We start from the raw sequence: 25,435 nt of genomic DNA, 5'->3' as shown, positions 1-25,435 counted from the left end.
GCGTTCTTGCAATAATATAAAAAATATGTTCCAAAGTTGATAACAAAAATATCTCTTCCTCTAGTCAATATTTCTCTTTCACCAGCCATCTTAGACTTTCGAGAGCTGTTCCAATGGCATTGTGTGAAGAATCAGCCCAGGCTGTTCAGCAAGCTCCGTGAGGAAATCATTTTTTGTTGTCTCTCTTTAAGTACTGACAGCTCTTGGAGTTTTAGTGACCACATTATACTAGCGGGAACTGGCTGACAGATCAGGGATGTCCCAGTCTATTGGTCCTTATGCTGTGGCTGGTATGAACCAACTGTCAAGACAGTATATTAAGTTTCCCAAGTGTGGATGTATAGGTAAATATTACGGTGCAAAATACAGCAATGCCCTGCCTCCCTAATGATTTCAGTGCTGTTGACTGTAATCAAACTGCTATCAGAGAATGAAACCGCTTTGGTGCCAGACGGCAGTTTCATTCCGTCAGTATTTCCACTAACGTTCCAAGAAACAGCAATGTAGGTCATTTTATATATATGCATGTGTGTGCATGTGTGTGTGTATGTGTGTATATATATATATATACACACACACACACGGCTAATTTGCATTGCCGGCGTGGAGTAGTTAGTGGGTGGTAATGGGGAGGTCTCTTAAGCGTGCGCACATGCAAATGGGATTTAGTGGGATTTATAACCTGTACGACGTGTATCACAGTTCACCCGAGGTTTTAAACCTGATTTTTACCATTTGTACAAACATCAAGGTTTTGTACGAACATTTCTTCTTCCACACGAATATATGAACGTTTTTTTAAATAAACGAGCTCCCTGATTGCTGAAGAAGGGTGCCGAGGTGGAAAAGGACCCTTAGACGCATGGAATTGTTAATTCAGGGAGCCGCCTGCAGGGTCCGCTACAGGCGGAAGCTCTTTCCAGAAGACAGACTCGCTGGCTCGCTCGCTCGCTCACTCACTCACTCGGGCACAGCCCTCTCCGAGCGCCCCCCGCCTCACCAGCGTTCACTCATCGTACTGATTTTCACGTAATTTTACTAAATGGCCTCTGAGCTGAAATACAACACGCTACGATATTTCCGACGACCTTCCCACGCTGCCGTGCTTCTCGTCACTGCGCTGTTTTGAGTTTACACACGGGATGCAGTTCCCCACCCCAAGCGTCGTCGGATGTGTTGACACCTACACGGCCGTCTGTCACTGCTTGTACATAAGCGAGGCCCTGACCCAGGAGGCTGTATAAGGCACCGTCCCTGCGAAGTGCCCATGTGGAGCCCAGTGCCAGATGCACCGTGTTAGAGCACTTTGAATGGAATACAGCTGTTAAAACACCGATGGAGGTTTCTAAGATTTAAACAAAGGGAGGGTAGCTGGTATCAGCTCTCGACTGGTCTGGTCCTTGGCGTAGGGCAGCAATACATTCAGCTGCTTTTATTCTCTATAAGGTGCTGTGAGAAACAAGATACCGCCACACCGCGGATGGGACTGGTCAGGGGGCCATGTGGGACCTGGAAAAGGTGCCTCACCCCCTCCCATGTGCAAATAAAAGCCAAGGTACTTGGAAGAGCAGGTGGGGTCGGGTCAGCCGCTGATTTACCCGTCTGAACACCTTATCCGTCAGAGCTGTGTGTGGCTCAGTGCCACATTTCAGGAACAGGCGGTTTCGCACGGTGCCGTGACAGAGCCCTCATCTCGTGATGTACAGCTGCGGGATGAAGGAAGACCGATTCATTTCTGCATAGCATGAGGAGCAGTGGGAAGATGGCCATGAACTCTCATCTGTCAGACATGGAATCTGGGACTGACGTGCAGAACCTGTCCACCTTGCAGCCTCGTTTCCTTCACCGCCGGTACCGCTCGTAGCCGATGTGACGCCCCCCATTTGCGGCAGAGTGAAATTGCCAGGCAAGTTGGCGCCCCATTAGAGGGTGGTGCTCTAGGCAGCTGCCTATGTCGCCTTTAGGATTGACCAACCCTGTTCACCGCAGTAAATGCGGCCTGCAGGTGCATGCATGCTGCAGCACGCTTACACCCCCGGTTCAGCTCAGGACAGTATATAAAGGCACTGGCCCCTTTGGCTGTGAGCTCGCTGTTCTTAGAATAGAATAGAATAGAATAGAATAAACCTTTATTATCCCATGAATGAGAAATGTAGGTGTTACAGAGCTCTTATACAAAAGTAATGTAGAACAACAAGAGCAGGTAGGTCAGTTGTCTATACACACAACCAAAGTTTTAGAAATAAATAAAGATGTAATAAATAAAAATGTACAGAGATATGTTCTTGCACTCTTTCCTGGCAATACCGTGTACAGTTTAGTCCTCATACCTGTGCAGGCGCAGACCATCATCACGCTGTGTGCTTAACCAGAGCATATTTACGATACAGTACACATGGCTCAGTACAAATGTCAGTTTCTAGGTTCACAGTTCAATTTTTGTACTGCAGGGAAAACATAATTTGTTTTAAAATGACTTATTCTTAAAACTGCAAACACAATTGGGAATGAAAGGTTATATGACAAGAAAAACAAGAGACGCTAATTTACACACTATATATAAATGAAATGAAAACAATTTAATTGCAGTTTCATTCATTATCTGTAGTAACTGCAAATAAAAATGACACACTTTCAACATTTGTGATGGGTTGGCGCCCTGTCCTGAGTTATTCCCTGCCTTGCGTGTATAGCCTCTGAGATTGGACAAATAAGGACCAGCTTGTATGAAACATATTACAAATAGGGATGTGCATCTCCATCACTGAGGCCATGCAATACACATCTTAATGCATTGCCAACGACCCGATACATTAAAGATGCGCATGAAGCAACTACTAAGGAGCTACAATGTGTTTTACTCCTTTTGCAATGCAGTGCAATTCGACATGATTTTATTCAACAAAATGCAATTCAACCCCATAGGACACAATGCAGAAGAACATTAGAGCAGTCATGATTACTCGATTCAACTCAATTTCTTGATTTCTAAAAAGAATCAATAAAACTTTCCTTCTCGATTACTCGGCAATATGGCGGAAGGAAGATTGAGATATGGGACCGTGTCATATGTTGTGTTCATCCTGATTGTGCAGATAAATAAATCTTATTAACTGGAACATGCTGCCATAGAAAACTATTCATTTGAAAGGGAACCACTGTGCAATAAAGTGGAGTGTGCTCTTACCCAGTGTGTGGTTATGTGGGATCAAGTGTATTACAGGCAAAACATGCCTTCCGGAAAAAGGCTGACAAACAGTAAGCTTGATAATAACAGGGACTCTTCCGGTATCTTCCGCAGGAGTCTTCACTATTCCATCCTAACCACCACCCCCCCCCCACCCCCAACACACACACACACACACAGCACCCTGGTTTGTTGGGCACCTTCTAGTCTGCTCATGGCAGCCTGCTCTTTGACATCCACAGGTGATGGGAGCTTCCACAAAGCAGGGCACAGGTACCAAACAGAAGTCTGTCAAACTGACAGAGGGGATTTATAACACAAAGCAGAAACATTAAAATGGAGCAAGGCCCCTTTAAGGAGAGTGTACAGAAAAATGTATGGAAAACCCCTTAAAGTGAAGGTGCGACCTCTCCTTTCACGTACCTTCCCCAGTCCATTCAGGTGGCCAAAAAAATGCAAAAAAATCCTAAACAAGGCAACTAGACTAACCAGGGCCTGTTGGGTTTGGTTATTTGGGTTTTCTGTAGGTATGATATCAGGGCCTATGACATAACTGTGTTTTCCACTGGGTGACATAACTTTGAAATGACACCTACTGGCATATCCTAGTGACCTATTTATAGTCCTGAGTGCTTGTCCACTGTGCCTCTGGTGGAAACATCCATTTGAACGAGGTGAAGTCATAAGAAGTATGTTAATCGTCTACTAACAAAACCCGATCTTCGTCGCCGTAGCTGCTGGAGCATGTGACCCCCGTGGAAGATTGTTTTCATAAGTAGCCGACGTTTTCACGCTATGTCAGTGGTTTTATGGTCACTCGGGAAAGGAAGACCTGACCTTCCTGAAAGGGGAAATCTCACCTGACTGAGAGAGACGGATCAGAGCAGAGTGTGGTACCGCTGACCTGGAGAACCTGAATATAAAACCAGGAAATGAAACAGTTATGAGAATGAGGGTAATTTAATGGCAGATGAGTCACTGAGGTGGGGCCCCAGCTTGCTCTGTCACGTTGCAGCTCGACGGGTCGTGGGTTTGTTTCTGCTTACTGAAACCACACACAGACACTTGTGTGCTTTCCTGTGAGCTTGGGGGATTCCCCCAGCGCTCGAGTCAGTTGTAAGTCATCTTTTGTACCAAGTTTAGTTGTGTGGTTACTTTTAATATCGATGAGTGAGTTTGGGGATGAGTGGTGAGTTTGGGGTGCATGATGAGTTTCGGGTGAGTGAGGAGTTTTGGGGTGAACAAAATAGTCCCACAGCTACAATATTAATGCAGAATCAGCTACTGAATGGAATGAGGGTTTCTCTCTCTCAAAAAGGAGGCCTCAACATTTCCTCTTTAATTAAATATGAACATACCATAACATACCATGAAGAATCAATGGGAAACCACTGCATCTTCCCCACTCTGGTAAACTTTAATTCAGCAGGAGGATTTTGGATCTTAATCACAATCGAGTGATTTAAACCCCTTCTGCAAAATCCCACAAATATTGCAGAATACTTAAAGAGATTAGCAGCTGAAATTAGGCATGGATTGGGCAGGAAGTAATATTGAGTGGTGAATCTGATGTAAACTTCCCCTTTGGCTGGCATTTGATAAACCTGCCCCCACAATTGATATTTGTAGCTTGTTCCAAAGTCAGCTTTGCTGACAGGCCAAAAGGTCAAAACAGCCTATGGGGACTGTGGTGTTCAGCAGATGAGTAAGATAGTGGAAGCCAGAAAGTGACACCTCTGACGTTGGCCGGTTATGACTTTGTTCCTGTGACCAGAATGTCGCGGGTTCAAATCCCAGGGTCAGCAAAGTGATTTCACTGTTGTGCTCTCTGGTTGCTCCAATGCTTTCTCAAATGTATATCACATTGGATAAAAAGAATAATCTAAAACAATGTTAATGCTTGACTGTTTCTCTGTGACCTCTGAAAAAAGAAGTAAAACATCATTACAGATTTAAACAGTTACGGTTGGCTAATAATTAGTCATAATTAGCCTTCATTCAGTTAGAGTCAAACAAGATTCCATTTCCATTGTGAACTTAAGCGGCAAAATATGTCATGAACTGATTATTTCATTTGTAAGGAAACTAAATTCTTAAAATTGATGCTGCTATTGCTAATTAATAAATGTTGCAAATGTATTGTTTAAATTGAAAGCTTTTTAAGGGTCATCTCTGGATTTCATTTTAAAAAGACTCAGTAGTTACTGAGGGGTGGTGCAGTGGTTACTGACGGATGGTGTAGTGGTCCCTGAGGGGTGGTACAGTTGTAACTGAGGGGTGGTACAGTTCTTACTGAGGGGTGGTGCAGTGGTTACTGAGGGGTGGCGCAGTGGTGTAGTGGTCCCTGAGGGGTGGTACAGTTGTAACTGAGGGGTGGCCCCTCCTGAATGTCCCAGACACCCTGTGCAGGAAGCTTGTTCCTGCCGCTTGTATCCATGATCTCATTCTTTCAGTCACTACCCAAAGCTCATGACCATAGGTGTAACGTAGGAACATAGATTGACTGGTAAATCGAAAGCTTTGACTTCCAGCTCAAGTCTCTCTTTACCACAACAGAAGGGTACAGCGTCCGCATCACTGCCGGCGCTGCACCGATCTGCACGTTCGATCTCCTGCTCCCTTCTTCACTCACTCGTAAACAAAACCCTGAAATACATAAACTCCTCCGCTTGAGGCAGCAACTCAATCCCCCATTGAGAGAGGGCAATCCACACTTTTCTGGTTGAGAACCATGACCTCAGATTTGGAGGTGCTGATCCTCATCCAGGCCACTTCACACTTGGATACAAACCGCCCCAGCACAGGCAGCAGGCAGCCAGTCACAGCCTAGTGAAGCTAACAGGACCACATCATGTTGTCTATGCCTAGAAATTCTATCTATAAAAGTTATCAACAAAATCTGGCCCTGGTGGAGTCCAACACCTACCTGAAACAAGTCTGACTTACTGCTGGCAATGTGAACTGAACTCTTGCTCCATTTATACAGGGACCTGATGGCCTGAAGCAACAGACCCCATACCCCACAATGCTGGAGCGCCCCCCAGAGGACCTCCCAGGAAACATGATCATATGCTCACAAAACACCAACAAATCAAGGTCAAATATATAACAAACACAATTCTCCTGCTCAATTGCTCTGCCTTGGTAGCAGGATACATCCACCAATTTGCTCAATTTCTGAAAACATATCTCGACCACTAGACGTCTACTTGAGATATGGATATAGATGTTGATCTACTAAGAAATTATAGTTAACATATGATTAATGTGACAACTACTTATACATTTGTACTACTGCATAACTACAGCTTTGAATCCCTTCCTGCAGGTGGCTCCCCATAACATCACCCCCCCCGCCCCCCCCTCGCCCCCGCTGCCTGTCCGCCCAAGGCCTTTAGGACCTGTGAAACTGACCACATGCAGACTACCGTGAGACAAGGACACACAGTATTCAAAACAATCTCTTCTTGCTCAAGGTCTAAGACATAACAGACCCAATATGCCCCCCCTCCCAGGCCTACCGATGTACAATTTTCTTAATTTTCTTTCCACAGCCGCACCAGTTCAGGCTCCCTACCCACCAGAGAGGTTACATTCCATGCACCAAGATCCAGTTTCGGTGGCCAACGATTGTTCAAGGCCCCTGCCTTCAATTGCCACCCAAGGCCCGGCCCCTAGGTGCTCGTCTCCCCCCCCCCGGCCACTAGGTGCTCGTCTCCCCCATGGCCTCTAGGTGCTCGTCTCCCCCCCCCCCCGGCCACTAGGTGCTCGTCTCGTCTCCCCCCCCCCCCCCCCCCCCCGGCCACTAGGTGCTCGTCTCGTCTCCCCAAGGCCCGACTCCAGAGCAAGGCCCCAGTCTCCCCATGGCCCTCATAAGGTTCAAATCATACAAGTTGTTTACGAAACAAAACCAGAGAGAAATGTAGCGAGGTGATAAACAGCAGCACACGGGACTGAAAGGGGACACTGCTGGCCTCACCAGCCCTGTGCCAAGGTCGTTCCCCTGCGCCAAGGTCGTTCCCCTGTGCCAAGGTCGTTCCCCTGCGCACCATCCCAGTATTTCTGGGAAGGGACACAGAGGAATCTGGGACAAGCACTGGCTGACAACAGCCTGGCTGCAGGTTGGGGGGCCACTGTGCCCCAGGGAACCATCATGCTGATCTGAAATAGGACTTGAGACCCTCAGGCCCAGCAGATCCCTGACTTTAATGGCCTTTTCTGGCACCCATTAATCATACAGATTTTCCTCAGAGATTATTGTGTTTCTTGGTTTGGTGGGTTTTTAAAAGAACCCTAGTTTTAGTCAGCCCAAAGTCCTGACTGGGATAATCCCTTCCTGATGGATGGATGGATGGATGGATGGTTGGCTTTTTAAAGCAGATGAAGCACCTATGAAAGAGTTCTGGGGTCACAGCTGGGAAACACATCACCTGCACTGATCCCTCTAACCCAGTTTCAAGGCCTTAGAAGCAAAGTTCCAGGGTTTAAAAATGAGCTTTGGGGCTTTTTATGCCCTTGTTTCTTATATAAACATGCAGAGAATCACATTCAGTTTTTATTGTTTTAGTCCTAATAATCTGATCAGTCCTGCTTCTTCAGTAGTAAGACTTGAACACCCTGAAAGCCACACTTTTATTTTCACTTCCTATTTTACTTCAGACGTGGTGAACTACGAACGCAGCCTTACCTCTTAGCGAGCCTCAACGCTGTGGAAATTTTCCATGAGTCCGCGGTCGAATTACCACCACTGCTGTTCCACCAGTGGCCTTTCCAAACCGGAACATGTGGAATCCAAGCCCTGCACTGCCATTGGCTGGCTGGCTGGCTGAGTGGTGAATGATGTGTTTGATTCCCAGCCTGTGGAGGGTGCCCTAAGAAACAGCATTGGAAAACATGGAAGAAGGATTAATGCAGGAATTTAAAATGATAGTGGCGTGTTATTTTGTGCTTGGGTATCACTGCCTGAGATTTAGACGGAGTCAGCTGGCAGGCTCGAGCCCAGATGGGACGTCATACATCTGTGTAGATCTTCTAGCTGAGCTACACTCGTCCAGTGCTAGTCGCTAGTTCGAGGTTTCTTTCCACAGATGAAGCTGAGTCTCTGCTCCGTGTTTTTGTTTGATGCATAATCTTCCAGGTGTTGCCATGCTGGTTATGGGTGATGGGTGACCTTAACTTGGGTTAACCTGGCGATGCGAAGGTGCTCTGTGATATATGTGCCCTCTCACATATGTGTGTGACTGGGACGGGGCGTGTGGCTTGTCGGTGTCTGTGAGCTGATAACACCATGGGCATCGTGGGAAAGCACGGGTCTGGCAATGTGACGCCTCGCAGGAATTTCTCGACCGATACAGAAACTCTCACTTGACTTTCTCTCACGGTAAAGGCCCCCTCCACCGCGTGGGGCTTCCGGCAGCCCCCCCCCCCCTTAATCTCTTAGGCCTCTTAGCAGTGCGCTGCCTTCATGGAGGCATCACGGGGCGGTCAGGAGACATAGGGGGTGTGAGTACGCACCATGTGACTGCTGGGACACCACAGTCATTTCGAGAAACACGGGAGTGTGACTGCAAAGCTCTGTGCTCCATTTCCTGCTTAAAAAAGCATGCAGATATCAGAGCTGCAAAAGCCAACCCACTTTTTTCTTTAGACACAGCCTTACTGATGCCATCTGCAGGCTGCCGGGAGTAGTGCACACACCCTCCACGTCAGCGAGGTTTAACCCGAGGCTGGCTAACCATCCATCCGCAGCCCAGCCTGAGCCGGTCCCGAGGGACGCCCTTACACTGGGGGCACACACCTGGGCTGGGTCACTCAGAGCGGGTCTGGGGCTCTCCTGCAGGCCCAGAAAGAACCAGCGCAGCGTGTTCCCGTTACGTGTTGGTTAATTGATTTTGTGCACATATGCATTAATCAGGAGAGGGAATCAATGACGGTAAGCGCGGTGGAGAAGGGTAGAAGTTCGGCCCAAACAGATTCTCCGACCCGCTCGGTCACCACGCACTGTCACATCCCGCCCTAAGCAGGAGTAACATTACATGATTTAATTTACTGCTTGTTAGCTCTCTCTCTCATGTTTCTTCAGGGCTATCATCCCGGTCAGCCAAGGCCCGTCCACAGAGACCGAACCACGTTACACATCACATTTCTGGAAATGTCGGGTGGGGGGCGGGGGGGATGTGCTGAGGATTGAGTTACAGGCTGATGGGACGGAGCTTCCCTGCCAGCCGTGCCCCAACTAACCATGAATGATGGCCAGGAGCTGGTCATGTGTATCATGTGTGTCGGGGAGGGGGGGGAGGGGGGGAGGTGAGAGCTGAGCTGCATCATGTGACACATCACCTGATGCACCATGTGACATTGCTCTTCTGGGACTTCATGCTCTGGCACTGCAGATGGTCACAAGACTGACTTGCCCAAAAAAAATTAACTCACGAATCGCTGTACAATAAGTTGTAGACAGGAAACCACACATCTCCTGCAGGAAAAAGGAAACAGGAGACGCTTTCCTTTGGGGTGTTGTTTTTAGCTGAAACTGTGGAACGTGTTGCTATTCCGAGCTGTTTGAGTCATCTGTGTCTCCCTAAGCAATCTCTCGCGTATTTCTGGCCTGCACACATTTCTGCAGTGCAACTGACAGGAATTCAGTTAGCCTTTGGCCTGTGTCATCCACACAGGGGCCTCTTTGTGGGAAATTGGGGCTCTTTCGGGGGTCTAGAGAAAGTGAAGCCCAGAGTGTTACAGCTGCCGTGTAAGAGAGCTGAGCAGAATGAGCAGGTAATACATAGCTTACATGAGAGGTGAAGCCACATCCTGAGAGACAAAAAAGCAAGACACTGAATAACAGCACAGTGAGAAACTAATGGTCGTTTCTTCTTTTTCCATAAAGGAATCGAGACCGACCACCACGGAAGGCGGAGATGCAGAAGATCGTGGTTTATCTACCATCTCAGCTGAAAGGTAAGATCAACACATCCTGCAGACCTCGCCAAAAGGCTTGCAGTCCTCCTGCTCTGTCTGTAGGCTCTCCAGAGAGAGGGCCCATGGGATTGTGGGAGGGAGCCCGCGTTAGTAGTTGGGCTTCAGGCACAGGGCGTTTCTCCAGGCTGGTGTTTTGTGTGTCAGCTCCTTATCACCTTCGGGTCCTGGAATGAAGAAGACGGCCGATTCTCAGGCCAAGCACAACCGCCTCCTCCATATATCCCGGGAGCTAGAACTCAAGGGCGGGGGCCCACAAAGGCGGGGGCCCACAAGGGCGGGGGTTCACTGGGTGTCACTAACGCCGCCCCAGTTTGACAGCTTTCGGCTCGTGTTGCTCTGCTGTGTGACGCCATATCCAATGAAGCCAGAAGGAAGCTGAAACTCCACAGAGGGGCATCGGGAAAACGCGCCAGACGGTGACGCCACGTTCCGGACCCACGGGCCATGTGAGCCGCCCGCACGGCGGTTAGAGGCAGCGGCGCTGATCCCGGGCGGCTTCTTAGCGTATCTGCTACGCTTACTGTCTGCATAAACAAATGTCTGCCTGGCCCAACACCTAAACGCAGGGCTGCCACTCACGGAATCCCCCTAATGTGAATAGGTAAGTACCTAAAATCGGCAGAATTAAAAGGAGAAAAATTCAAAGTAGAGGGAAGAGCTTTACTGACACAGCCTGACCACGTGTGGCTAAGCTGCCCTGGAATGCACTAAGAGGTCCCAGCAAGCTCTTTCTCTGATTATGTATTTCCAGATCAGGCAGAATATTAACAGAAAATCTCACCTCTGGTTCTGGCTGCTGACAGTACTGTGTCAGTACTACTACTGTATGTTACCCCCATTGTATTAGCTGTGCAGTGTAACAGCTCACCTCGTGCCTGACTTAATTTCATTTTCCTTTTCAAAAGCAGGTGTAGATATGCCTCATAAGGCCAGAATATTTGATTTCTAGTAACTTCTCTAGGATACTCAAACACATAGCTACTCAAATCTATTTTATGAAATTTTATTGTATATCTATTTGTATCACTTTGTCTTATTTTGTGTTCTGTGTTTGGGTTATTATTATTATTATTATTATTATTATTATTATTATTAATTCAGAGTGTTTGCTTATGACCCCAGTTATGTGGATCAGCTATAGATCATAGGAAAGAGCTTCTGCGATCCTGCTTAAATATGGTCCATATTTCGTTCTTACTATTTTCGTTTCATGGTAGCAGGGGTGGTTATGGCTGCCCCTGGGACTGAGAGAGGAGTGAGGCAAGCCCCCCCGCCCCCCGGTCTGAGCGGAGCTGATGTGCGGCAGGGTCCTGTTCGTCTGCATACACTATCAGAAAAAAAGTACCAATTTGTACCTTCTGGGATACAATTGCCTGTCACTGGGGCTGTACCCTCAAGGGTTTGCCAATTGTACCCTAGCTGTAGGTAAATGTACCTTTTAAGGTACAGAAATGGACTCTGAGGAACACTTTTTGTACCATTGGGGGTACATTAATGTTCCACGTTTGGGGAAGTACAGGAGCCATTGTACTCTGCGGAGCCGAGCAAGCAGGACATCCTGCCACAAACAGGAAATAAGAAGTCACGGTCACAGGGGGCATGCAGGGGCTGGGGAAATGTCACCAAAAACAAATCAGCGTATAAACCCTGCGACATGTAGAAAACCCTGGACACCTTAGAATCTCCTATGTGACTAAGATGGAGATGGAATGAACTCCCAGAGCCGTCCTCTTTATGAAAGAGAGCGCAGGACGAACATAATCACCTTCCAGTAATTATATGGAGAAATTTGAGACAGCAGCTTTAGAGAGAGTGTAAGGACAGATCACAGCAGAGTGTACTGACTGTCTGCTTTTTGCCAGGGAGTGTGTGCCAGGCGGTAGCGTGCGATTGGACCCAGCCTTTCTGAGAGCGGCCTGTCTCGCCTCCAGCGATGCCCAACCCAGACACACATGGGGTCTGTTCCTTCCACATTGCCCACGGGGCACAGATCAAGCACAGCCTGTTATAGGTATAACTGACCAGAAAACCTTCCAAAAAACAGCACAAGTCCAGACTAGTCTTACTTAGTTTTGGTTTTATTGATTTATACCTCTTTTACTTTAAGGGAAAATATCTGATTTCTGATTCTCACAATATATCTGGTGCATTCAGCGGTCTCCAGGTCCGCGTGCAACAAGCGGTCTGCAGGCCCGCGTGCATTTGACTTTTCTGTCAATGTTTGAGGCACATTCTTGACATGCAAACAGATCATTTTGCAAACAAGTCACCACAGTACAAAACTTTTATGTGCGAAGGTGATCTCTGCTAAAATGTTCAAGCATTTCTGCAACCATTAAACCATACATTTTGTAAAATATGACTATTAGAGCAAAATAGTAAGTAATTTTGTTCGTTTTTATGTAGCCTGTTATTGCACAATTACCGGAGTCTCCATTTCGAACGGGAGCAAGCCGATATAATACAACAATAAAACAAGTCATCTTCAGCGTATGCAAGACTAATAAAATACAATTTCATAATTTAACATTAATGTATGGATGCCGCAGTTATGGTACCGGGGACACTATTGCTGGAATATGACCACAATACTGTTGCTCTCCATGGCAGTAATAACTACATTCACCTTAAATATTAATGTGATTTACAACCCATGTACGTTTGAAGAATTAGGACTGTGTTGTGGTTTCGTCCTGCAGACTGAAGGACCGATACTGTCTCAGTCCAGCCGTTCTGGGAATTAATGAGGAACTCTGTTCACAGTCCTGAATGCACGCTCTCCGCTAACAGCTCGGCAGTCATGCATGTTCAAAGGACCTTCATGTTGTGGATATGAACGCTGGAATAAACTTCGGACTTTCGGAATTTGAAAGAGCGGCGCTTTGTGCCTCCGTGCGCCTGTGTGTGTAACAGACGGAGGGAGGGAGGGCCAGCCGGAGCTCTGCAGCGGCTCCACGCTGTAAGCTGGAAACCAAGTGAAGAGGCGACGCAGGAAAAGTCGCAGCAAGTGACTGTCGCAGAGAGATCCTCGATCGGGGCTACGAGACGCGGCTGTGTGTCCCGCTGAGCTCGGCACCGTGCTATTGGCGCTGGGGGCTGGGGGCGGCCGGACTGGAGCGCAGCCGCGCCGGCCACGATGAGCTTTGATGCCGGCGTATCTTGCAGTCTAGCACAGAGCTTCCGAGAGACGCTTCGCGGACCGGAGCCTAGCCGATGAGACATGAAACCTCTCTGCCAGCCGTCGCCGGCCTAACGGGCTGGGAGAGCAGTCGAAGTGTGCAAGGGGGAGAAGGTGCTATAAAAAGGCATAGACGCGCCGGCTGCCGGGCGCCCTTCAACACCGCAGCTAAACACCCAGCCGGGAGCCGCTTCGGGGAGTCATGCCGGACTGCGACTCCGCATAGTTACGGCCGATAGACGAGGAGCGCCTTGGAGCGACAGTAAGGCCGGGCTGGGGCTGCTTTCAGCCCGCTTTGTGAGAAGCCGATCGCTCGGTATTAGGCCCGGAACTGGCCCTGGCCTTTTCTTGCCGCCCGATACCGATTCCCTCCCCCCTGTTTTTATTTAGCCAGAACCGAGCCGATTTCCCCCCACAAAGGCGCGTTCATGAGTCCGGAGCGTGTAACGGGCCGTTTCCGTTAATGATTTATCCGCCGAAGGTGGCGTCTTTCGGGAATCAGCCTCAGCCCGTCTGGTACACTTTGTTGCCGTCGCGGGCGCCTTTCGCGGTCCCGGCGGATACATTGTAGTGCCGCCGTGACTCGAGTCCCCTCGGCTCCCTCGTTATCTTCTCCCGGTGACGGTACCGTCTGTCCACAGCCTGGTCAGGTTCTTACGGAGCTTTCCGCGTGTCTCCGCTATTATGCGGCGCCTGAAGCCCCGAAATAAAAGCTTTTTATTGGAAAAATTCGGAAGATTTCAGCTGAATCGTCCTATTGTGGTAAGCTGTTATTTTATTAAAAGTTCTCATTTCTAATATGTTGCATCAATATCGGTAGGATTACATGGGAAAGTTGTAACAATGTCGCTGATTCACCCGTGCTTGGCTTGTGGTAAAAAACCCCAGCCAACGGTAATGTGTAGATTTGGCGGAAGATTTAACTGGAATGCGTTTCTGTTTAATTATATTCATGATAAGTTATTTCTGGGCATTTTCTGGTGTTTTATTCGTGCGTTGTGTTACGCCGCCAAACTTAGAAGCGGCCGCGGCTTCTTGCCTCCCGGGCTGCAGTAAATGACGCTTTGGTGGGATTTACAGTCTCACACCGACACTGTGAAATGCCCATCTTACGCCAATACAATATTTAAACTGGTTACAGATCGACAAGCCGTCCGGTCACGTGTCCAGTCGGCTCCTCCCGGCGCCCCTAACCCACATCTGCCCCAGAACGTGGCACCCGGGGCCGGCGCGCTCATTAACCCCACCGTCTCCTCCGCAGGTGATGTGGAGCTGAAGCGACTATGTGAGAAATGAGTATGATGAAACCCACACGCAAGCTGCTCTTTGTCTTGTGTCCCATGCTGGTCTTGGGCTTCATCTATTACTCAGCCGGGAAGCTGCACCTGCACATGTGGGGCCAGAAGACGCGTGAGTAGGATGCCGAGCTCGCGCCGTCACCCGTGCGTCTCTGTCCGTCCGTCAGTCTGTCCATCCGTCCGCCTCTGCGGCCTGCAGCTCCGAACCGCCTCCCGGGGCAGTGTCACGGACAGGGTGTGCGCTCGCTGGCGGAGGTCATGGCCGCTCTCCCTGGCATGCCGGCCCGCGACCTACAGAGTTGCCTTCACCCTCAGCTGGGCCTGTTTCTACCACGAAAATAACGTGGCATCCAGGGCGCGTCCCTGCGTGTGGGGGTGTGAGAGCGCGCGAGATGGTGACAAAAATAGCAGCGGCAGGTGGGTAAAAGGCACCTGATAAACGACAAAGTGGAAGTTAACTCTGGTTAAAAAAAAAATAAAAAATGTATCAAAAGTGCAAGTTCTGCATTTGCAACACAAGTTTGGTTTGCAGTCCAATAATAGTCACTTTTCAGTCATTTGCTGAATGTACCGCTCAGTTGGTTCTGCTAAGTGTCTGAAAGAAAATATTACACGTTGACCTTGTTTGTGAAATCGAAGGGAGCCGTGCGTGCTAATGCTCAATGTTGCCAGATGGGGGCGGTAATAGTCCGTCTGATGGTACCTGGAAATTCATTCACTCCAGACTAAATTTCCATAAATTCTGCAAACTCACGCTTAAAGTATTTGGGAATGGTGTGGTGGAACAGGAAGCCCCTTGCTGCTTTCCCCCTCCCTGTTCTGAAGGTTGCCAGTTAAAGTCTCTGCCGCCACTACCTTAAACACAATTCTTGGCATCCATCACTCCAGTGACGCGCACCTGAACTGGGGATGATGTCAGTGCCAGTACCCAGTGTGCTGTGTGAATACCTGGTAGATGTGTGCAGGAAGTCATATCTGCAACTGCAGCCGTGTGTATCCTGTCTCTTTGTTCCGCAATAGCTGCCGTCAACACTTTTTTATTTTTTTTTTGCTTAGGACTTACAGCTGGCCTGACCCCCAACCCCCCCACCCCCCCGCGACTGCATGTCTGTAAATATTTGGGTAAACCCAGCGACATGTTAGCTTTCTGAGAAATCAGACTTTTGGAAAGCTGTGTCTGTTTTCATGTCACATGCAGTAACATTGACAGTATTGTGTGTGCATGTGTTTAATGCCGTTTTCTGAAGTATAAGATGCTTATTTCAGATTGCATCGAAAGGTTGTGCTGTCTCTCAGAGAAATGACCCTGGTGGCATTGCTTAGGTTCCTGGTTGTGATCGGGCTGGCAGCCTTTGATCTGCTGCCTCTCTGTCCTGGGTGCTGCTGGCTGTCAGCAGTCGTCTCTGTCAGTCTTTGAGCCCATCTGCACTAATGCGTTTTCGTTAGTAACACACACAAAAAAAAATCTTCTGATTTAGGCTTCTATCCACACTACAATGGACACTTCTTTCCCCGAAGCGGAGAAAAATTTTACCACTCTCTGACAACTAATGTTTCTGTAAATACATTAGTGCGGATGCTCATAAGTGTGAAAATCTTGTTAAGCCTACACCTGTGAGCTCTGATTGGTTCGTACTTAGCTCGTGACCATTTCCTGATTGGCTCTCTTAGTTTTCTCCTGATTGGGTACTCTTTACAGTAATCAACAATGCTTTGCCTTTGTTTTCACAAAAGTAAGCCACGTGAACATGGAGGGTGTACGGTATTCTCGCTACCTGGCAAATGTTGTTTTGTTTACTTGTGTGCAGCTAAATCGTGTTTTGTGTACATGGTATGCTGTTCACAACTATTGTGGAGCTCCGAAAGATACTGTGTGTGAACTATGGTTAAGTAAAGCTCTAGCTGATGATAGACATCCAGCCATTGAATCATTAGCTCTGAAACTGAGGGGACAGAGTGAGACGTGTACTGACTACATTTCTGGGCCCCTGTGTTGCTGCTGTGATGGTTTTTTTTTATGTACAGCTTTGTGTTTGTGACACTACAGTACTGTGATATTTCCATCCATCCATACATGCATTGTCTAAAACTGCTTATCCTGTTCAGGGTTGTGGGGGGGTCCAGAGCCTATGGGTGCAAGGCAGGGAACACCCCAGGATGGGGGGGGGCAACCCATCACAGGGCGCACACACACACACACACACCTATGGGCAATTTGGTAACTCCAATTAGCCTCAGCTTATTTTGTGGAGGGAAACCGGAGTATCTGGAGGAAACCCCACGATGACATGGGGAGAACATGCAAACGCCACACATGGAGTCATGGCGAAGACTCGAACCCTGGTCCTAGAGGTGTGAGCCAACCCCCCCCCCCCCCGGTGATATTTCACTTTACTAAATAAGATACGTGCGTTTACTTTAAACACATGGTTGTGTGTGAGATTAATTCAAACGTTTATAAAAACAGAACTTTATTACTCATCAAAGTCAAAATATATATTTTGCCAGTTTTACAATTATAAAAAAATTTCATTGAGGGAAAAAAAAACGTGCAAATGATACTAGTGATGAGGTTAGTGTGGACACAGGGCTTTTCTTTCGGAAAGTCCAGTCTCTTTTTTTTTTAATGTATTAGTGTGAAGTTAGCGTTTGTCTCTCGTCCTCTGTACAGAGTTGTCGTTCCTTGGCTCATATGGCTCTCTGGATTTGTTGGTAGTTGGTAGTTGCATATTTTCTGACCTGGGATTAAAGCTTCTCTCTCAGTATGCGAACACCTCTAACTTTTAAGATCCGTAAATAAATGCCAGGATTTCTCAGCAGTGCTTAGGAATATAAGCAGGTCAGACTGCTGTCTGATTGCTTAGTGGAGTAGATTTAGCCTGGAGATGCTCAGTACCAGCTGAAAATCTGATTACTGCCTAATGCACAGGTTGCTGTTTCTTTCTGTCCATCAGGAGGGAGGGCAGCTGCCCTTTGGGCCCACTAGAGGGCCCTCTTCCTTTTCCAGGCGCCTGAGGAGTTTCCCCAGTGTTTCCTGTGCTTTTGCAGCGTGTCGTGGGTTTCCCCCAGTCCTGAGCGGCTTCGACTCTCCTTCTAGGTCTCAAGGCAGCAGGAAACTGCACCCTGCACACCCACGATGGCCGTTTTTAGCACTGGTTCAGTCGGCTTATAACTTCTTTTGGACTGAAGTTGCTGTAACTCCCTCCTCCCCAGTTCTGTACTGCACCTTCTCGTTTTGTCATAAGAAACTGTGCTGGACCAGAGCCCAGACGCGGCTTTCTGTGATCCTTCCGGATGTTGGCGGCATCTGCTTACTTAGCGGGAGATGATTTACGTTGGCAGAGTACATCCTGTGTGTAGAGAGTCGTTGTTGTTGTTGTTCCCCCAGAAAGATGAGACAAGATTGATCTGGTTTCTCTTTTTCCAAAATGCTCAGATCTTCTGTGAAGGTTTGTTGCAAAGGGGAAAATGGGTCATTGTTCTTAACCATAGGCGGTTTGGTGGGGCGCTAATGGCTTAGTGGCTGTTTGCAGTTATGGAACAAAGAGCCGGTGCTAAATGGCTGATGAAAGGCTTTTATATTGGCGTAACTCTCCGGAGGGGATACCGCTCACCAGCTTCACAACGTCAAGCATCACGTGATCAGCTGGTCTTCCTTTCGCATGAATTCAGTAGGTGGTTTAAGTTTTCTTGGAAGTTTAAAACAAGCACTTGCTTCTTTGGTCAAATCAAGTTTTATTTGTCACATACAGTCATACAGTGTGTGCAGTGAAATGCTAGTGTACTGTCTGCAAGACTGTGACAGCATCAGTATAAGGAAATAAAACACAAAAGACAAACAGTATTTGTGGTTTTCATCCACATTCCCTCTGCCCTTTTCACATTTTTATATTCCCCCAAAATTAGCATTTTGTAGCTGCTCCTTCCACCCCGCCCTCACTGGAGTACTGCCAGTGTTGGCTTTGATGGCGGTAAAATACACCTGGACGGTTATGGGCCTTAATTCTGATTTTTATGCATGTGAGTAGGCACTTTTTCAAACATCTGATTCATTTGAAGGGGGGGGGGGGGAGGTTGGTGCCCTCTCCCCAGGTCCTGAGGTCCTGGCAGTGCTCACTGGGTCTGGGGGGGGGGGGGAGGTTGGTGCCCTCTCCCCAGGTCCTGGCAGTGCTCACTGGGTCTGGGGGGGGGGGGGAGGTTGGTGCCCTCTCCCCAGGTCCTGGCAGTGCTCACTGGGTCTTGGCTATCGTGCGGAGGCTCATTCCTGAAGCTGTGCTTCCCCTTCTGTTTCCTGATCCTCGGCGGAGGGCCGGGCAGTTCGCATTTAATGTTAGCGTCGTCTCTGATGCCCTGGAGGTGCAGAAATGGTGGCCGAGTCTCGGAGGGCACCTCAGCGTGTAAGGCACCATCCCGTCTGTCTGCGGGAATCTGTGTTTGAGAGGCTGAGCACGCTGCTGCCCCATGGCTGCACCCCCAAGCAGGTTAAGGGTGTCTCCTGCAGATTTCTGCAGCCTGGATGGGTGGGGTGAAGCGGCCCCTGTGGTTTCCGCCCTGTGGTTTAGCAGTCGGAAGCTTGCTGGGTTGCAGGCATCTCCTGCAGAACCTTCTCCCACATTCACTACACGCTTGCTGCTCCTCGCATCTGAAGTCTGAGACGGATGAGGTCTTTCTTCTCACCCAAGTGCTGACAGTTGGTAGGATGTGCACCGAGGAGGCATCTGTGGGGGATCCAGGCATCAGGCAGCTGTCCTCCCTCTGTGTCTTTGACAGGCAGCTCCCCACAGTGTCATGGTCTTACTGTGTGGATCCCTGTGTTTGTCTCTTCAGCCTTCACCTCACGATGCCGGAATGTTCTACGGTACAGTTATGGGCTGCGTAGCTTGACCCTTCATCCTTGCCATATTTTGTCCATGCAGATGGACGGGCTTTTGGCCCTCTGTGTGATTTTTTTTTGGGCTCCTCTGGGCCGACGTTACACCGGCATGTACATCGCGACCTCATGCAGCTTCCCGCTGAATGGAATATGCATGTGCTGTGAGTGTGAAACAGCAGGTGGCAGCACTGAGGAGCTAGTGAGGCGGACCTGGTCGCTGAAGGGGTGAGGAGGAAGTGTCCATTTTGGGAGAACTGTGGATGTGTCTTTATCAGGAGACTGAATGTCAGGGTACACAGACAGCTGGGGAGGGGACAGTACACTGAGGTGTGTGTGTGTGTGTGTGAGAGAGAGAGAGGTGTGTGTGTGTGTGTGAGAGAGAGAGGGAGGTGTATTTGTTTGTGTGAGAGAGGTGTGTGTGTGTGTGTGTGTGTGTGAGAGAGAGAGAGGGAGGTGTGTGTGTGTGAGAGAGAGGTGTATGTGTGTGTGTGTGTGTGTGTGTGTGTGGGGACCCTCCCTATGTTCAGATATAAATCCGAAGGATTGAAGCATTAGTTGGTTCTGGTGGCTTCACTGTGTGCTCCCTGCTCCTCCTGTCTGGTCACCGCGTGCTCCCTGCTCCTCCTGTCTGGTCACCGCGTGCTCCCTGCTCCTCCTGTCTGGTCACCGCGTGCTCCCTGCTCCTCCTGTCTGGTCACCGCGTGCTCCCTGCTCCTCCTGTCTGGTCACCGCGTGCTCCCTGCTCCGCCTGTCTGGTCACCGCGTGCTCCCTGTTCCTCCTGTCTGGTCACCGCGTGCTCCCTGCTCCTCCTGTCTGGGTTTTCTCTGACATTCAGGTCTCGCCAGCTGTGGCACAGGGACACACGTCCGCCTTGATGTTCCACTGACCTTAGTGAGCTGCCCTACTACAAATCCTGTCATAGTTTTATTATGGTAAAAATGACTCAAATGGTCTGTTTAATTTGATATGTCAGTGTTTGGTGGCAGGGGGTCATTTCTTGTCAGTGGTGAGCGCAAGTGTTCAGCAGATGTTTGTAAGTAAGGTCACATGGAGGGGCATGCGGTCGGTCACGTGGGGGCCACATGGGGGTCACGGTGACTCTTTACTGGACAGTCCCACCAGTCGGCCCCCAGGGCTTCCTGTACAACTTATTTCTTGCCTCTGTTACAGATAAAACTGTGGAAGGCACTGTCATGCCAAAAGGGAGTACAGATACAGGCACAGGCACCTGGTTTGCCGTCCTGCCTGTGCTGCAGTCCTCCAGGTGCTCTGCCGCGCATTCGGGTGTCTCTCCTCTTTTGCTGTCCATATCAGACCCGGGCTCAATTGTACTCATTTAAGTCTAACCCTGCCCACCAAAGACTGATTTGTACTTCTGAGTAGAATTGAGGCCGCAGGTACTGCATAGCTACACTGTAGCCTGTGCTGCGGGGTAACCCACATCTCCCCAGAAATGTGGCTGTGCATCGCGGCGACTGCAACAACTGTGACTAGTGTGCTTTGGAGCACTGAACTTCCGCTTGTGCAAAAGCGCTGTTGTTGTTTTCAACTGGGGAGGGTTTGGTGTGGGACTGGTTGTGTTTAGCTTGTTGTTGGCTGGCTGTTGTAACCATGGTTGCAGCTGTTCATGCTACGGCTGCACTATATTGGAAAATTTCATATATCGCGCTCTGATTTAATTTTTAAATTTTTTTTGTGATTTAAATACTGTGATTTATAAAGCAAAAAATGAGTCATTAAAATTGCAAAGCTTTCTAAGTTTTGTTTCCTATGACATAGTGATAAAGCCCCTGTGCTCAACCAACTAATGTTTTGGCGGCGTAATTGCAGAGCAACAAAGACACACCAGCGCACTAGTATCTGTTCGTTGGCCACTTGCACAGGCTATGGCATCAGCTCTGTGTAGCCTCAACACAGAAGTGTAAATCAGCCTTAAAATTTTAATTGTGCTTTAATTTAATTGTTATATTTTTCATACTTGCACAATTAAAACAGTCTAAAATGGCACATGTCATACCAAGCACTTCCAAGACCTTTAACGAGATAAATGGCTTAAGATCATAGGCGGGAGATCAGTCCAGCCAATCACACCACACTGCCCCCTGTATAGTTGATTAAGGGTCTGAATAAAGGATCATAGAGACTGGGTTTCACACTGCAGTGTGTCCACATCCGGTTCCTTCTCTGTCCAGTCAGATTTCTGTGATCTGGGGAAGCATGACCCTTCAGATAAATCTTCATGGGGTAGAGCCTGTTTCGGGACGTGGTAATATACCATACGGCAGATCTGAATGCGAAACGGCAAAGCCGTTCTCTATTAATTCCCTGCTGCCTCACTTCTAGATTGTGTGTTGAGTGCCCCTAGAGGGCGCATGTGACCACATGCTGCCCGGCAGGCTTTTGCCACTTGACGCAGCTCCCTTGGCTAAACTCGCACTCTTGTGTTGCAGAGCCGGTGGAAGAAGCCATTCTCACCGTGGGACGAGCAGGTACAGGCCCACAACATCCTGAAGTATGCTGTCCTGCTGGCTGTGCTGGGAGGTCACTCTGAGTCCAGAAGCACAGTAAAGATCATGCTGGTGCCTGAACCTTCTAGTGGATTCTGGAGCCCGTTTTATACGGCAAGCTTAATGGTGAAATGAGCAGGTGGTGAGCAGTCCACCCCTGAGTCACTGTCACCAGAGTTGCTCCTGGTGGACTTCATGGACCTGAAGGTCACATTTCTTAAACATTAACTGCTTGTTCTGATTAGACAGATGTGTGCCATGTGTGCTTTTGAAGTCCATCCTGTCAGACAGGATGGTGAAATCTGGCCCATTGCTAAATAAACAAAGTGCCCCCCACCCCCTGAGCCTGACAAGCCACGTGACCTCCCAGCATTGCCTAGGCGCGGAAAACTGTCCATCTCTTGCCACCTTCTCTCGGCAAACTCCACTCCCCCTTACCAAGACTTCGACCTGACGCTCCTCTGTCTCCTTCCTCCCCAAATGGCGGCACCTTGCTTACAAATGGGGGGGGGGGGCTGTGACCAGAACACATAGCATCGCCCCCATTATTGGTCTGAAAGGGTGGTCTGTCCCGCAGTGTGCGGTCTGTGAATAACTTGGTAAACACCGTACATTGTGTGAGAAGGGATACAGAGTCCAGATGAGGTCTCTTTCCACCGTGAAAAAGGCTTTCATCCGCGTCTCTGTCCGAAGTGGGCCTGGACCTTCCCTCTGCTGGCTCCCGCCTCTGGCTCTGACCTCCAGCTCTCTAGAGGGCGCCGTGCATCGTCCCGAGCGATGACGGCCTGCAGCCACTCTCCATTGTACTCCAGCCGCACAAGGCCACACCTGCCTGTGCCCCCCACCCATTCTCCGTTCCAGCCCGGTCTGGAAGCCACGGCTTGGGACTGTCTTGGTGAGACGGGCCAGTCAGGGGCCGTGAGCCTGTCCCTCTCCTGCTGCACCGCCCTGTGCCCCCCCATACTCGCTCATGGCTGCTGCATAGCCCCTGTCTGCTCCTTGGCTTCCCCTGGGCTTCTCTCCCTGCCCACCATTAAGATGGACTCTAACATCTTGACACCCCCCCCCCCCCAGTTTCCCAGTGCTTCTCTGGATTGGTTGTCTTTTTGCCTCCTCTCTCTGGCCTTCTCTAGACTTCCCTTCCCTTGGGAGGAGGATTCTGGTGTCACTGCAGAGCGGCGTTCCTCAAATGCTCTTCACATGCTGGTCTTCTTCTAAATCTGCATACTTTATGTGCAAATGTATTTTCCCTGAAAGGATGGGGCCAAGTGCTGCTTTCGTTTTTATTCTTTACTTTGTATGACAATGATTTTGTGTTGCGATGTCCTCAGTAGGTCAGGGGTGGCTGATCTGCCAAGGGCTGGTGTGTATGCAGGTCAGCTGTTCAAACCCAGATGTGAGGACTCCTCAGCCAATCAGTCCACTAATTAGTAATCTAATTAGGGATTTGCAGCAAAAACCCACATACATGACTGCCCTTTCTGGATAAGATTGGCCACCCCTGCATTAGATGAATCCAGGACCTCATTGTGTGTGCCTCCTGAGAGGCGCTCCTGCTTTCTTCTGGCCTCCATGCTATCGCGGCCTGAGGTCACTGCACAGTCTTGTTTACAGTCACTTCCTTCCTTGCCATTGGTGGCCTGCTGTGTTACTCGCTGCAATCTTCCATGTGCTGCTGGGTGTCACAGGACAGGAGGCCAGCGACCTGCTTGGGGGTTACAGGAGGAAATGAGTCCTGAAACTGGGGACAGATGGAAGGGATGTGCTTGGGCAGGGTCTGGACTTTGGGTTAGAGGCGTCTCCATAGCCGTAGTTTCCTTAGAAACTGTTTAAGGGCAAAACGCTGCTGTTTCCGTAAACCCCTGCAATAGTGTGGCTGGCTATAGTGGCGCCGTTAGCTCTCTCACCTGTCCGACCGGCCCGTTTGGCGCCGTTAGCTCTCTCACCTGTCCGGCCGGCCCGTTTGGCGCCGTTAGCTCTCTCACCTGTCCGGCCGGCCCGTTTGGCGCCGTTAGCTCTCTCTCCTGTCCGGCCGGCCCTTTTGGCACCGTTAGCTCTCTCTCCTGTCCGGCCGGCCCGTTTGCAAGAATAGAACACAGAGCTAACTGCGCCAGAGTTTGTTCTGTATGGACCAGGCGGTCATCAGCTGTTCACTTTTAATGAATCCATTAAATATTTAACGAGCATCAGCCTCATCAGAGGAAATGCATACACTGATGACATCGGCTGGATGTATTACTTCTTACTAACAATGCAACAAAACAGCAGGGTGCTTCTGAATATGCTCCGCTTGAAATGTGTTTAAGTTCAGTGGGTCTGTCCTTGTAGCTCATGAACAATTAAACGCCTGTAAAATGTATTAGCCTGTGTAGCCTATTCTGTATGGTCATTTTCACAATTCACAAAAGGGAACACATTTAGTACAGATACTTGTAATGTTGCTTTCAATATTGCTCAGTGGTTAAATGTTTTGCAGATTCTCCCGTGATGTTTGAGTCAAGCCGACTTTATGTAAGAGCTCAACAGCCAAAACCAGCATGTAGTTTTACCCCTTTAGACTAGGGTTTGGAAGCCACTGTATTTCCAGCTGATGGAGCAGGAACTTGGAGAATGAAGCCCACTGTTATTGGCATCCTGAGAGGTTTAAGAGCTTCAGATGGAACCGCAGGAATGACCTGATACAGCACATTGGTAGCAAATTCACCATGATCCATCCGGTAATATGCAACCGCTGTCAGTCAGCTATGATGTAGGAGATGTACATCACTAAACAAATATTATGTCAAATTAAGTGTAATTACACAATCAAAAACAAATGAGCGGCTTTTAGTTACTGAAATGCAATTGCTGAAGATGATGATTGCCTGAAGTAGTTAGAATGTGTGCATATGATGACGACGATGATGATGATGTTGGAGTCAAAACTTGTTAAGGTTAATTACACGTCTTTTAAAGATTACCAGACGTTACCAGAAGTTTCAGTGCAGCTTAATTGGGGATCTACCTCTCCTGTTGTGCTGTGTGATCTCTTCCTGACTGGTGGTAATGAAACAACCAGTTCAGCTAGTGTTGTTGGCCAATGGGCTGCATTGCCGGCTTTCACAATAACTCCAGTTAGTCCCTCTGGACAGCTGGTTCCTCCCCCCCTTGCCATAGTCACCCTGATGTGGTCGCCCCTGGTGGAGCCGGGTGCTGTGCCAACGCAGCTGATTGGCTGCACTGCCCTGACCCACCTGTAGGGGATGCACATTCGCCACCCTACAGCGCTGTGGTGAGGGATACAGCTCTGAGAGAGATATCTTCCTTTTGCAAGCCTCGGTGGGGGAGGGGGGGTCGCAGAAGTCTCTTATCCATTCTGTGTGTGTGTCCGTGGTGTTTTTAATCAAATTTGTGTTCTTTCCCCCCTTGGACTG

At 48.9% G+C, this 25,435-nt stretch overlaps 1 protein-coding gene across 10 annotated transcripts in view; it reads left to right on the top strand.

Annotated features, from left to right (window-relative positions):
* Nucleotides 1-9,659: 9,659 nt before the first annotated feature.
* Nucleotides 9,660-25,435, top strand: part of st3gal3b (ST3 beta-galactoside alpha-2,3-sialyltransferase 3b) — a 46,016-nt gene continuing 30,240 nt past the window's right edge. Inside the window, exons 1-4 of one of the 10 annotated variants that reach the window (XM_023815859.2) lie at nucleotides 9,661-9,961; nucleotides 10,074-10,144; nucleotides 14,605-14,753; nucleotides 21,966-22,004. In XM_023815859.2, the coding sequence (XP_023671627.1) occupies nucleotides 14,636-14,753; nucleotides 21,966-22,004 (157 nt within the window). In that variant the 5' untranslated portion in view covers nucleotides 9,661-9,961; nucleotides 10,074-10,144; nucleotides 14,605-14,635. Of the gene's footprint in view, nucleotides 9,962-10,073; nucleotides 10,145-10,181; nucleotides 10,767-12,027; nucleotides 12,177-12,227; nucleotides 14,106-14,604; nucleotides 14,754-20,730; nucleotides 20,780-21,965; nucleotides 22,005-22,043; nucleotides 25,294-25,435 lie in introns of those variants that run through there. The other 9 variants (XM_023815860.2, XM_023815863.2, XM_023815861.2 and 6 more) reach the window with 9 other exon arrangements.

This window comes from Paramormyrops kingsleyae, chromosome 21 (genome assembly GCF_048594095.1).
Source record: "Paramormyrops kingsleyae isolate MSU_618 chromosome 21, PKINGS_0.4, whole genome shotgun sequence".
Lineage (NCBI taxonomy): Eukaryota > Metazoa > Chordata > Actinopteri > Osteoglossiformes > Mormyridae > Paramormyrops > Paramormyrops kingsleyae.
Note: the sequence above shows the minus strand (reverse complement) of the source record. Positions and strands in the feature narration are given on the sequence as shown.